The 15,289-nt window shown below is 33.3% G+C and overlaps 2 protein-coding genes across 5 annotated transcripts; both read right to left on the bottom strand.

The window, feature by feature from the left end:
• Positions 1-324: 324 nt before the first annotated feature.
• Positions 325-3,428, bottom strand: LOC127254274 (sugar carrier protein C). The gene is made up of 5 exons (XM_051279299.1): positions 3,180-3,428; positions 2,759-3,081; positions 1,176-1,805; positions 1,011-1,078; positions 325-913 (listed from the first exon to the last, which is right to left on the bottom strand). Exons 1-5 carry the CDS (start codon positions 3,313-3,315, stop codon positions 496-498), a joined length of 1,575 nt encoding a protein of 524 aa, XP_051135256.1. The 5' UTR covers positions 3,316-3,428; the 3' UTR covers positions 325-495.
• Positions 3,429-9,393: 5,965 nt separating this feature from the next.
• Positions 9,394-13,345, bottom strand: LOC127254695 (protein TRANSPORT INHIBITOR RESPONSE 1-like). Of its 4 annotated transcripts, XM_051279941.1 has the most exons (5): positions 13,171-13,345; positions 12,861-12,905; positions 11,839-12,407; positions 10,544-11,036; positions 9,394-10,465 (listed from the first exon to the last, which is right to left on the bottom strand). In XM_051279941.1, exons 3-5 carry the CDS (start codon positions 12,360-12,362, stop codon positions 9,707-9,709), a joined length of 1,776 nt encoding a protein of 591 aa, XP_051135898.1. In that variant the 5' UTR covers positions 12,363-12,407; positions 12,861-12,905; positions 13,171-13,345; the 3' UTR covers positions 9,394-9,706. The 4 variants fall into 4 exon arrangements, with proteins under 4 accessions (XP_051135898.1, XP_051135897.1, XP_051135896.1 ...); XM_051279940.1 differs by lacking the exon at positions 12,861-12,905 and having other exon boundaries at positions 13,171-13,344; XM_051279939.1 differs by lacking the exon at positions 13,171-13,345 and having other exon boundaries at positions 12,861-13,130.
• Between the last annotated feature and the right edge of the window lie 1,944 nt (positions 13,346-15,289).

Below are 15,289 nucleotides of genomic sequence, written 5' to 3'. Positions count from 1 at the left end.
CAGACAATGAATCGGGGGATCAAAGGGGGCGAAATCCCCCTTGCTTGGGTCCGGGGGCGCAGAGTGACCCTTGCCCAATGGTATACAATATTGTGCTTTTTGAGTTCATATTGGGCCGAGTCCGTCTAATATATCTCTTAGTTTAATTGAATAGAATTAGAGATACATAATTTGTAATATATAACATTATCGTCGTCAATAAAAAATTTTTTTCGTTTCTGCCCGTAAATAATCAACACGTTGTTGGTAAATCACGTAAAATATGTATCTTATTTATGTTATCTGTTTGTTATTCGATCATTAATTATAATTTGTGACAACAGATTCAATATTATATCCACTGCTTAAAAAAAAGAGACAATACACACATTAACATTTGATTTTCTTCTTTTTCGTTCGATCTTCTTTACCATCATCACCAAAATAAACATTAAAATCCAACTAATCAATCATAATTGCAGCTGGGTTTGTACGTGTGACAACATTTTAATTTGGTCATACTTTCTCATTCTTCTTCTTCATTTGGATGGATCCATTCCCATTGGCACGATTCGGATACTCGACTTCAGACATAAACCTCGACCAGAACCAATGCTCCTTCCAGACAACCGCCATCTCCTCTATCGGGACATTCTTCGTCTCCGGCAAGAAGAAGAACACGAACACCGTCATCACGAGCACGAAGAACCCGAAGAACAAGAACAGCCCGAACTTCAAATGGCACAACATTTTCAAGAACACTTGCGCCACGATGAACGTGAACAGCATGTTCACCGAAACGTTGATGCTCTGCGCCGCCGACCTTATCTCCAACGGGAATATCTCGCTCGGAACGAGCCACCCCAACGGACCCCATGACCACGCAAATCCCGACACGTAAATGCATATGAAAAGCACCACGACGACCGCGTACCTATTAGAAATAAATTATAAATAACTCAAAAATATTTCAATTTATTAATCATCAAAATAAAAGATTTATATAAATATTTAAAATATTTCAATAATACCATTTGGGCAGATGGCCCGGATCACCGTCCACCCCAAACTTCACTGCTATGCATATCGACACGACGATCTGTTTCAAGTGTAAACATAAAAGAGTCAAACCTCGAGCTCGTCCGAGAATGTAATAAACGTGGAAAAATGAATAGCGTCAAAAGTTTCAATTTAACCTGGCATATGAGCATTTGGATGCCGCCCTCGAGGAAAAGAAACCGTCTCCCCCACTTATCGACGCCGTAAATAGAAACGACGGTTGCCAAGACATTGACACCGCCGGTGATCACCGATGACATCAGCGCGGAGTCGCTCCCAAAACCGATTGTCTTAAAAAGGACCGGCGCGTAGAACATGATGACGTTGATGCCGGTGAGCTGTTGAAAGAACGGAATGGCGATGGCCATCGTGAGGTGGGGGCGGTACTTCCGCTGGAGGAGGTTCCTCCACGGGTGCTCGACTTGTCTCGACGCCTCGCTGGCGGCGACCATGTCGTTGAATTCGTCGTCCACGTTGGCGATTCCTCGGATTCGGATGAGCTTGCTCTTGGCCTCGTCGTTCTTACCGCGCTCGATCATGGAGTTCGGAGTCTCCGGGAGGACGAGTGATCCGATGGTGATGATGATGGCGGGGACCATAGCGCCGCCGAGGCTGAGCCGCCAGCCTAAGCTGCCGTCAATTTTGGCGAAGAAGTAGTTCAGGACCTCGGCGGCTAAGATTCCGACCGTTATTGACAGTTGGAAGCCGATGTTAAGGGCGCCTCTGTATTTGTACGGAGCCATCTCTGATAAGTATAGTGGTACGGACTGTAAGAACAATATCAGATGAAATCAATCAGTTTTATTACATCAAGGAAAATATTAGGAATAGTTTTATAATTAATTAAATATTAGTAGAGGGAAATTGTGATATCAAGATATGTTTGTTTGAAGTCAACCCCATTGTGTTTGGAGTAAACGTTAGTGGGGAAAAAGAAGCATACAAAAACGTCACGCCCTAAGAAAAAGAATAGCATTCATTATTAGGATTCGTGTTTATTTTATTTATATATATAGTTTGAAAAGGATGGATAGATATCTTGAATAATTAAGACAAGTTACGACAATATTTAGGTTAAGCACACACATAATCACATATAAATATATATACTATTATAATCAAGCTGTCTTTTTTACAGGCTGATCATTGAATATAAGTATTACTACAATATTTGAGCAAGTATGATGGTTACAGCTAAGAAGAGCAATTAATCAATTGCACCCATGACCAGAATAAAAAAATAATAATTTTTCATGAAAAATATCATAACAAAAACCTATTATTTCAAAAAACGAGGCTTCTGTCGAATTGTAGTCACTATTCAGATCTGAGCTACTCTACAAAATTGCACTAAAAGAATTTTCACAGAAATAAGATTGTACTAATAAAAATCATATTAGTATTAACCAAAAAAAAAAAAAAGAAAGACAATGGGAGATCCTGGTCCAAATAATCCAGATTCCGAAGCAAATCCACACCACTCATTTTACGCAACCAATGGTGTGGTGCTGCGCTCCCGGATGCTCCCAAGAAAACGGCATGCCAAATTTCAGAACATGCCATTGTTGTCGGCACCAACAACTTGAAAGAAAAACAAACCATAACAACTGGACTGAATATATCCAATACAAAACAAAAACATGCGAATATCTTGAATCTAAATCCAAATATATATATATATATATCTAAAAAAACACAAATTAATAAATGAAAATGGAACCTGATTGGCGAACCCAATTCCAAAACCGAGAAAGATACGGCCGACTATGAGCATCCAAACCGCCTTAGCGAAGGCATTGATCAAAGCTCCGGCGCAAAACAGCACTCCGCCGAGCATCATCGACAGCTTCCGCCCCAGCTTCCGCGTCACCGTCGACGCCACCAGCGACGACAGCAGCGCCGCCAGATACAGCGACGACGTGAACAGAGTCAGCGTTTCGCTGTCAAATTTGCAGTACTGATTCGTCGTGTCGTCGGCTTTCTGCTTTCTGAACACCGACGGGAAGAACTCTCTCTGGAATGTGTCCATCTCCGTCACTCCACCTGAACAGAAACAGAAACAGATCCCCAAATTAAAACCATTTCCCCCAAATTTTAACCTAATTAATTTCCCAATTTCAGCCAAATCCTTCTGCTCCTACCTGAAATTCCGATGTCGTAGCCGAAGATCAGACCTCCCATGGCGGCGATCACGCAGGTAACCATGACGTACGGCGTCAGGTTGCCGGGATATTCCCTCCCGTCGCCGGGACCAGGGCCAAAACCACCGCCGGCCATTGCTGGTTTCGGTCGAGCACGAGTGTGGAGAAGAAAGCTTTTTAAGTCAAAAACGTGAGAAACTAATAACTAGTGAAAATGGATTATAAAAAATGGGCGCAGGTTTGTATGCATAGACAAATGTATATATAGAGAAATGTTGACTTCAATTTTGTCCCATCCAAACACGGCCTTAGCTTAGCTGTCAAAATAAACCCACTAGTGTAGTGTGTGTGCTACATTACCCATAGACATGGGCTGCTTCATTAACAAACCTTTATCTGTATTCTTGGAAATTATATTTAACATTTCTTATTGTTGTAATTATTATTATTATTATTATTATTATTTTGTATTGACATAATAATTTTTTATCTAAAATAATATGAAAAATTCAAGATGCACTATTTGCATAGTGAAAGATATATATTTTTACGTCCATCTACAATGAGAGACTGCAAAATTTTCATTAAGGAAAGAAAGATTCCAAATATTACCAAACATATTAACAAACCAATATTAATAAATAGCATATATTTTAAAATATTCATTTAATTTTCTAATGAATACTGCCAAATATTTGTAAGCAAAGTTAGTCCTTCTTAAACACAATGAAAGGTCATCTCAAATTTGTTTCAAGTACTTACAAATAATATATTTATTTTATTATTCTAGTTAGTATAAAATAACATTTATATGTGACAAAAAAGATCTTAAAAGTCGCACATAAGTCTAAATGAACAACATAATTATACTTGGATTATGAACATTGAAGTGATTAAATAAAATCCATTTAGCTCTCTGTTTGTGCTTCCTAAACAACAACAAATAATAAAAATGAAATAAGTAAGGGGTTGTGACCAAACTTGGGTGGAGTTAACGAAACAAGTGGAGACCGGAGAGTAGCCGTTGGATGCAGAAAATGGTGGATTTCATCAATTCAAGATGAACGGTTAGATTTGAGTCAACTGTTGAATTTTGAGGAGGGAAAAGTCCAGCCATACACGTCAGCATTTCATGTAAAGAAACTTCAATCATAGATTGGTTAAACCAAAACAGGTAACAACTGTGAGTAAATTGAACAGATAAAATGGATGGATCATGGATATTGATTGCTGCGTCAGCAAGCGGGTTTACCTATGTGTATATGACGTAATCGATTGGTTAAAACATAAACGTCGGCAGTCAGGCGAAGGAACGCTTTTAGAAACGTGCTTCTAAAACCACGCTTTCACTTCAGCGCTGAGTTGTGAGACCATAACAGCGTTTAATCAACAGCTTGTTTATTTAATTCTAAACATTTATTTTTTATAAATAAAATATAGATAATAATAATAAGAATATATATATATTTCGTCATTTCATCCATGCCATCTAAATTTATCCATTTTGTATTATGGTAAAAAAAATTAATGTTCATACAAAATTGAACAAATTCTTGATATAAATGAAACTCATGTACTAGCAAAATGACAAATTTATCAAAAAAATATATATATATTATTATTATTATTTTGTTTATGTTGAATTGTATCATAACATTAAATATGTAAATGTAATTTGAGAATAAAGTGAAGAATCAAAACGTAGTGTGTAAATTTGTAGTGATTGATTGCAGTTTCATGGACTTCCAACACCAGATGAATCCTCTCCATCATCCCAAGCAATGAACGGCGTGGATCTATCTGGCGTCGGAAGTCCCTGGTCTTGTAAGATCATCTTTTAAACTGATATCGCATCGACGGCTGAGGAGCGCCCAAATTTTCAAACACGAGGGGCTTGACTTGAGCCTTGACCGGAAGTAGTAGGGCCGACCAACTGGCTTTTGGCCGCATAGAAGACTTTAGGCTGTCAGTGGGACCCACCTGCCTATCTATATCCAAACTTTGGAACGTTGCACCATTCACACCTGCACCGTGCGTACGATAGCGACGCCCCTTCATATTAGTAATTATTATGGTTAGGTTAATTAATGCAATTTTCTTAAATACATATTTTAATTATTTGAATCAAGACAGAGAGGGTTAATAATTTAGCCACACAATTTTTTCTTTAATTTTCAATTAAAATCGAATTGTTTTGGAATTCATTGAAGTCACAGAAAATTAATTAATGAATGCACACAAGTGCACTGTATTTGTTTTGTAAAATATTTTTTGATGTGAAGCAAAAATAATTATCTATATAATAGTATAAAATAATAAATATATGTAATATATATATATATATATATTTTTCAAAAATAACAAACCATTCTATGTCAATTTAGATATAAAAATGCATTAAAAGATCAACCCTAAGTTATTTCAATTTTTGTTTATAATATTTTTTTTGGAAAATATATTATGGGCGTAAAAGCGTATATTTCTTACCACAAAGAATTCAAACTCTAGCAATCCATATCTACATAAAGGCATTTTGAATATACAATGCTAAAAAATAAAACTATTGTCCCAAAATAGTTTAATTAATTATTAACAACACCTTTTAAGTCATTCAATGTACTAATAATTTAAATTTAACATATATTGTTACATGATTTAAAAACTAGTATATAATTATAATAGTAGTACTATTCTCTATTTCATTTGACTGTCAAATTTTTAAAAATAAATTAGAATCAAATAATTACTATTATTATTTGAAAGTAAAGCAATGTTACATTTTAATGTAATTCAACATGTATACAATATTTTGAATTATTTTTAAATTCAAGAATGATTTCACTTTTTAAATTTGTTACTCTTATGAATCATCCATCCCATACCATACCGGATAAACTATAAACTAGAATGAAAAAGTCAACTATTGTATAATAATATTAATACTATAATATCCTCAGGGTTGACTATCTTGAATTCCAGCCGTTATCTACACTATATGTTGTAATAAAATATTGTTTTTTTTTTTTTTTTTTTTTAACATATGCAGACGCAGCAAATTTGTAGTGTAATTTTAGACCGTTGCGAGCATGTGCATATCTTTTTTTTTTTTTTCTTAAATAATATTATACTGATCATAATAATCTTATCTAATTTGTAAAAAGGCGGTTTTGTTCATTTCGAAAAAAAGATGGTTTGAATTTGAAATTATTAAATTTTGTATACACATGCATACATAAACCACATACATATATATTCACACACACATACAAAAGACATTTGGGATTTTTTAGACAGCTTTGATTTAATTTAATTCAATTTAATTTAATTTTTGGATGTATTCTCCCTTGTCTTCGAATCTTTATCATTGCAGTTTTATTAGAAGAAGATTATTTTAATGTTTATAAATATAATTATTTAAAAAAAAAAAATAACATGTATTATTAGATGAACGACGCATGTATTATAAGATGTTCACGTCAAGGGTTATATTGAAAATAGAAATAGGGAAGGGACCACAATGAAAACGATAGAATGGATATGCAATTTGTTTAAAACCAAACAAACAAACATAAATTTGTATAATTGAAAATATATAAATATATAAACTTTAGCTTGTGAATTTATTTGGGGTTTAATTTTATATTTTGATTTTAGTTTGTATAATAGTTTGAAAATAATATATTGTGAGACAAAATATTGCATTTTTAAAAAATATAATGAAATCAAATTAATTACTAGTAAACAGAACTAATATGAACATAGCCTCTATATGATATATTTAAATACTAGTATAATAGTTGTTGGGGGACTATACGTGATTTTTAATAAAAATACCAGTATATTAAATGAAATATATTTTTTAAAAAAATAAAAAATAAAATGGTCTTTCTTTTTAAAAAAAATGAAATTGGGGTTTTTCATTTAAATAATATTTTTTAAAAAATCAATATATTTTATTAAAAATCATACCTGATAAATAATGATAATTTATAGATGTGTTATCCTAGAATGAATAATGTGGATTTGAATAAGTTTATTTTTATATAAAGTACTTTCAGTAGCGACTGCGAATTCCCACGTCACTTTATAGCATGCTGAATAATTATAAATGTAGAAGAAAAAAAAAAGAATTAATAACCAAAACAGTTGGTAGATAAAGAAATACTAGCATAATTAGAAAATTTATAATTATTTAAATTTGATGCATGCATGTGAATTGACATAATAAATTGTTATATCATTAATTAATTACTTGCCTTAATAATGAATCAATTAGATGACAGCGACAACTAAGATATATACCCAGAAAATTATTTTTAATTAAAATCCATTGGTTATATTTTTAAAGAACATAATTACTTAAAAATAAAACCAATGTGAGAAGAAAAATGTATTGAAGGCTTAAAATAATAATCTCAAACTAATTTCATAAGTACATGAAAATAATTGACATAAATAATAATGTCTTTATTCTTATTTTTAAATTATGTAATTAATAAATATAATTTCTTTATTTAAATTATCGAACATATTCTTTATTTAATATATCATATTAAAATATTTTATAATGTATAAAATGTAACAATCCCTAAAATCTACTTATTGCATGGAGAAGATGACCTGACCTGTCTTTCTCAAGCCTTTAAGCCTAAGAAATGTATTCCCATGGCCATCATTCATTTATTTATTTTCAAGAAAAAAAGATTATGATGTGCTTGTCGTGTATAGATGTTTTCTAAAGTTTGATTTTTTTATTTTTTTATTTTTGAAAAGAAACTACATATATTTTATACATTAAAAATTATTTTCATATGATATATTAAATAAAGAATCTGTTAGATAATTTAAATGAAGACATTATTATTATTATTATTATTTGTGGTAATTTTCCAAATCTAATTATATCCTGTTGCTATAGCATATCTTTTACGTGTTTGGTTGTGTTTCAATATATATATATATATATATTTACTATTTCCATACTTGCAATCATTTTTTAAAAAATAAATATGTAAGAGTATTTAATATTTATTTTTAATTTGAAATACTATTAAATTCACAATATACGATACTAAGAGTTTTACATTAAATTTAATTTATTTTAAATACTACTCCCTCCGTCCCACACGAACTGAACCATTTGATCAGGGACACGGTATTTAAGGTAAGAATGTTTAATTAGTTAATAATAATTAGTTATATATTATTATATTATTTTTTGTATAATTAATAATATTTATATTTTTAAAATAAATTTAATATATACGATTAAAAAAAATTAAATATATGTTTAAATATTTAAAAATTATATAGCAATTAAAAAATATATGCAATATGTATAACATTTTGCAGAAAATAAAATCTTCTATAATACAAGTAAATAAAAAAATATTTTTGTTTATTTATAATTAACATAAATTAATTTTATAAAAGATATGTAGTTTTAAATATAGATAAAAATATTTACTTTTTTTTGAGGAAAGAGGCAGAAATAAAGGGGTTTTGAGTGAGTCCTACGTCATTTATGATGTTGTATGTTATATAGTTAATTAAGTTGATTTATATTTGTTAAATGTATTTTGGTTTAATCATTTTTACCAAAAATAGAAAAGTATCAATTGTTACAGGACAAACAAAAATAAAAATAGTGTGAATTGTGGTAGGACGGAGTAAGTATTTATCTGTACTATTTATTCTACATTTCAAATGATAAAATACAAACAAACAACAGTTCTGGAGCATACTGTGAATGGTAGCAATCACCATAATTTATGAATGGAAGAAAATTCCTTATTCTTAGCACGTCCTTGTCTGTAATAATTAATCCCTCCATTTATTGGAAATTGTAAAATAAAAAATTAAATAACATTTCCTCTGTTTCAATCTGATTGGAGAAATATATATACGTATGTATTTATTTACTTTATGGAAAAAAAAAATTAAAAAAATTCAGATTCATTCAATATGTATACTTACGTTCGTTTGAATTCACTTAGTCTTCGGCCCAGAAGAGTTTATTTCTAATATTTGGCCCAACAAAATATATTGAAAATATAAGTTGGAGTTTGAATTTTAATTTGGATTTGAAATATTGAAAATTTTAGTTTAGTTCTAACACTGGGGCCAACAAGTGTATCCATCACCCCAAAATTTTAGTTTGGTACAGTATGATCAATTCATTAGAGACGAATAATTATAATATTTGAAATAAAAATAAAATAATGAAAGCAATATTTAAAAACGGATGATCAAATGAATCGTCTGTCACACTACACTAATTTATTCCCGTTACATCCAAATTCCAACAATACTCCAAAAATAAATACTAAAAATTAGTAAAATATACCATAAATCATAAAAAAAACTCGAATTCCTCTCCCTTCCTTATTAAACCACCTCTTATTACAACATCACTAACCAAGAAAAAGAATCTCCAAACAGTCCAAACTACAGAGCCACCCTCCAACCACCATTTTTGTCAGTCAGTCAAGTCAGTCATAACACTCGATAAAATACCGAAAAACGGATCAAAACGTTAGAACAAAAGGAGGAGCGTCGCGTCTCGGCCCAGCCACCGACCGGTAGACGTAAACCCGATCCGCCTGTACCTCGTCTTCGTCACCCTCGTCTCTGATCACTTCCACGTTCAATCTCGGGTTCTTCGTCGCAAGAAGCGCGCAACCCTTCATCGTCACATGGCACGTCGACATCCACAGCGACCGCATGTTCTCATACTTATCAATCCCCGAAAGCAGCGCCGTGTTCCCGAACGGGCAATCCCGAATCTCCAGCTTCCTCAGCTTCGGACAACCCCTGAGAACATACTGCATCCCCCGATCGCTCGTCCCCGCGAACGCCACCGACAGAGTTTCTACACGCTTCCCGTACTTACCAATATACTCGAACGTCTTATCCGTCAGAAGCCCCGAAACCGAAAGCCTCTGAAGTTTCGTGCAAGTTTTGACCACAGCGCCAAAGCCCTCGTCCATGGGCTCCTTCGTAAGATAATCGGGCTCGTGCGGGATCATAATGCAGAGACGGAAGTGGGTGATATCCGGGCAGTTCTGGACGATCGTTGCGACCGCAGCATTGGTCATCCTCCGGCAGAAGTAGAGGACATATCGGAGTTTCGGGCACCCGCGAGATACGGCAAGAAATCCCAGCTCGGTCACGCCGTGGTGGTGATGCTGATCGTAAGGGTCGATCGGGAAGACTCGGAGCTCTTCGAGCAAGGGACAGCTCGATCCGATAACCTCGAGCCCCTTGTCTTCGACGGAATCAATTACCTATTTATAGCAAACGGATATTTATTACCAATACAACTTCTCATAAAGTCTATCAACGCTTCATAAGTAAGGACTTACCCAAAGGCGTCGTAAATTCGGGCACTGAGCGAGGAGCTTTGCGAGCTCGCCGCTTTGAAGAACTGCATCGCTCAAGTTCAAGAATGTCAGGCCAGCACAAGCCCCGTAAATAACAGGGAGATCCGGGGAAGCGGCGTCCCATAATCCGGAAAGAACTCGGAGTCTCTTACAATTACTGAATGCTTTTTCAGCGTCCAGGTATTGACGGGGAGTGAGTTCTTGCAGGAAGGAGCCGGTTCCGAGCTCGGTTAAATTAGGAGCGTGCACGAGAAGGCGCTGCATTTGGTCCGTAGTAATGCTTTCGTTGACCTTGAGAACCCTCATTGATCTGCACCGACTCACGAGCCTCTCGAGGGCATCGAAGCTCACCTCGCAGCTAAGGCTGCTGAAATTTAGTACTTCTAGTGAGGTAAAGTTGTCCGGGAAGCAATTCAACCAACCCCCGCCCACATCCATTGTAACGCTGTCTTGTATTTCGAGCTCAGTCAAGTTCCTAAAACCATGTACGCAGTGCAGTTAATATATAATGTTTTATTTGACTTATTTCTAACTCCTGAGTGATGCTTCAATGCAAGAAATATGTCTCGACATTAAAATTCAGTAAGGTGAGTCCAAGCAAACAGATAACAGATCACTAGGCATTCAATCGAATACGTTTTTCCACAGCGAATGAATGCAGAGATATGCGGCCAAGTATGACATCGAGAACATCGTATCCATTAAATGCCAAGTAATAACATGTCATGAAAAAAACATAAAGCTTAAAAAGAGAAACATAAAGTAGAAGCACTCATATTCCCACTGAAATTTTCGATTGTACCTAAAAGCAATAAAACTGAGCACACACAAACAAGGGGTGGAGGGACTAAGCCACATGCAACCCCCTCCCCAACTTTAGTTTTTCCCCACAGCTGAAGACACCTTTCGACAAATCTAATTACACACAAAAGAAGGCATCGCATTCTTTTTGTTAACATGCAGATTTAAAATTTCTATGCCCAGTTTAGCTAAACTACTGATCTCAATAAAGCAGAGTCAAATACAAGTAGTTCAATTCACAATCAGAAATTAAGATAAGTAGATAAAAATTAAACAGTAGCTTACTCTAATAAAATGCTTCCAAGTAATGCTCTTAGGCTTGTTTATTCAACAATTCTAGAAATTCTCGTGGAGGCCCATCAATGCAATCAAGGGGTGATGAAACAATTATATGATAAAAATTTAACAGTAGCTTACTCTAATAAAATTAAAACATATAATTATTAATTTCGCAAGCTCCGGAAGAAGACTTTTACCTGCAGCGCTTTGTAATGGCTTTAAGCCCTTCTTCGGTGAAACCATCACAGCTAGACAAAGACAAAGCTTTGAAACTTGGAAATGATTCGGCTAAGAGCTCCAAGCTCTCATCATTGACAGTCATCCTCTTGAGCCTCAGCTCCTCCAGAGAAGGGTAAACCTTGGCAAACATGACTAACCACGGGTGTATATTAGCACCCCAATCACGAGGAATCATATTGAAATCAGAAAACCTTGGCCTTCCTTTCATTCTGACACTCTTAATTTTTGAAAATCTACGAGCCACAATTTCAGGAGACACTGAATAGCAATTTCCTATAAAGATACTAGATCTTGTCCATCTCTCAGCGTTGTACCAATCTTTGCACACGAGAGAGACCGAGCTCTTGTCCTTGTGTGAGTCTATCAGTGAGAGGACTTTCTCCAATACTTCATCCGGGAAAGCCGTCTGAGGCAGAGCCAATCCATTGGAATCGGCTGAATTTGATTGCAATACTTTGTATTTCTTCGTGTTCGAATCCATCTTTGCTGAATAAGGAACTTGTAATCCTCTCTTGATCTACAGAAGCTGCACATACATAATTCCATTAATCTAATAATCCTTAATTCCAAAATTACCCAAATTGGAAATGAAAGGTTTGTTTACTTGTGTTCGTTATACCAATTTGTTCATATTCAATCTACCAAGTTCTCTTCAAACACAAAATATCTAACGTCAAATTTCCCTTCAAAACATGGCATCCACAACTATTTCACCTAAAAAAAAAAATCGCAAGCGAAGCTTCTCGAAAACGAATCAGAACTTATTTCATACAAATGTATGCAAAGTCGTACTCCAAATAAAGGAGACAAGATTCCTCAATCTAAAATCTAGTGATGCTAGTACAGAATTCCAAAACACAGATTCCTCTAGAACAGATAGAAATGACCCAACAATTCACCACCGCAAAATGGAAATAAAAATCCCAATCAAGGCTTCCAATAAAGAAAACCTTAATTCTTCACAGAAAGAGTACGGTACCTTCAACTTAGCCACAGATGCTCAATGCTACAAACTCGAAACCAACTTTCAAACATAAAAAGAAAAAAATCAGAACAGCACACAAACGAAATCGGCAGAAACACAAATATTACCAAAAATGCATCCGCTAACGATTTATATACACCCAATAATTTCTGGCAAACAAATGCAATTATATCCACACACAAAATAGCGACTCCATATCCAATAATTGCAGCATGGGGGAAAAATAGAAAACCCAAAACAAAACAAAAACCGAATCTGAAAAAATAATGCAAAAGCGAAAAAATAAAATCAGGGGGTTTTATACCTCCGCCTTGAAAACTTGCAGAAACAACCGAGGATCCGTAGGTATGCTTCCACAAAAGCCACTTGCAATTGCAACTTACCGCAAGGAAATTCGAAAAAGCACCAAAAAAGGCAATACAATTATAGCAGCGTCAATGGATGGATCAGAGACGTACACACACGCGCGGGAGCAAATCCGTATACGAATGGAAAGACCATAATTAATAATTGCGGTATTTATACGTACATTTATACCGTATAAATGTACTGTCTAAAGCGTTTAATTTTAAGGCGATCCGGTTTAGGAGATCCGGGCCGAACCGACTCTTAGACCGGACCGGCGACCCACGCCTGATCTACCGGCACGTGTGCGGCATCCATGGTGCTGTGATGTTGCCTGGCACTTGGCGCACGTTAGTTACCAGTCAGTCTAACGACGTCGTTTAGTTTGGCTGTGGGTATTTCTGTTAAGTCCTGGGAGTTCACATACAGTCCAAATCTGGATCGTTGATAGATTGGAGTCCCCAGATGAACGGTGTGGATTGACTAAAGAGCTGGTCTCCGTGATGCTTTTAATCAATAATTTTATTTTATTTTTAAGAAAACATTTTTGTCCTTTTCCTGTGACACCAAATCAAATGTGTGAAGATTCTCAATTCAAGGCATATTCTCATCACTGTTTATTTAATTCATTTTTTCACACCCTTTATTTGCAGCTGAAGCTTGTTTAATTAATGGTACTGTTTAGTTAATATTTATTAATTTTTAAAAAATACTTAAACTTGGCTTAGCAATGAGAAGAAATACACTTATTTATTAAATTAAAAAATAATCTCACCAGGCAGCCAGCTAGAATCCAGCTGTAACCTGACGCTGACCACACGGTCACGTGCAACAAACACGTGATCCCATCTTTGATTGTGCAAGTTCAATAACTAATTAAAGTCTCTTAAATAGATATTTTTTTATAAAAAAATTAAAATTAAAATAATAAAAATTTAAATAGTTGGTATCTCAAGAAAAAATAAATACTCAATATATTTTTTAAAAAAATCACTAATAGTATCAAATTTTAGAATATATATCCAGAACCTCATTATTTGGATGGCCCCTCATGTAGTAATAATAATAATTTGGATATTATATAGTTAAAACACAATTAAATTGATAAATTTATGAAAGTTTCCATTGTTATTGGTGGAGATATTGGTTTGTTCATCTAATAGTATCTATTTTTATGATAAAAAATAACTATATCTAAATATTAAAATACCTCTAATATATATATATATATATAAACTCCATCCGTCCCGCAAGAACGTTTTCATTTAGTTTTTGCGTCATTGTACTTAACATTAAAAATATCCTTATTATTTGAATGATTTATTCGACAAATATCATTGCATATGTATTATAAGAGACTACTAAACATATTTTTGTATTATTTTGTTGATTTGTACTATGTATTGATATCATAATTAATAATCAAATATTAATACACAAAAAATCAATGACAACTTTATTGTGGGACGAAGAATGAAGTATATTTTATTTGTTTTACTTCTAAGGCAAAAAGCAAATACCAAAATCATTTTAGATATTTTTATTAATATCATTTTAGATATTTTTATTAATTAATAAAATATTATTATTTATTAATATATATATATATATGTTTAAGTATGCAATATACTACTATATATCTTTTTAGATATAGAATTTGATTATTCATCTACTCCCATAAAAATAGTTAATTTGGATCTTATATAAAATTTAAGAAAAATAAATATTTTTATTAAAAAATAAAAATATGATTTTAACTATTTTTTAAAATTTAATTAATAGTTGAAGACGATGAAAAAATATATAATAAAGGTAAGAATAATTATAAAAAATATGTGTTGAATTAAAAATAATAATTAAATATTGAAATTTCATTTTGCTAAATTAATAAGAAACTAAACTTGACATTTAAATTTAGATTATTATACAATGTATACTACTCTTAATTTGTATTTCCTTTGTCACATATTTTATATTTCCTCGTTCATTTAAATTTATGTTCACATTTTTTTTTTTTTTTTGTTATTGAAAAATATTCTCGTTTTATTTTTAAGTAAAAAATTATTACAATTTTGTAT

This window comes from Andrographis paniculata, unplaced genomic scaffold, assembly GCF_009805555.1.
Source record: "Andrographis paniculata isolate CXL003 unplaced genomic scaffold, ASM980555v1 Contig52END, whole genome shotgun sequence".
Lineage (NCBI taxonomy): Eukaryota > Viridiplantae > Streptophyta > Magnoliopsida > Lamiales > Acanthaceae > Andrographis > Andrographis paniculata.
Note: the sequence above shows the minus strand (reverse complement) of the source record. Positions and strands in the feature narration are given on the sequence as shown.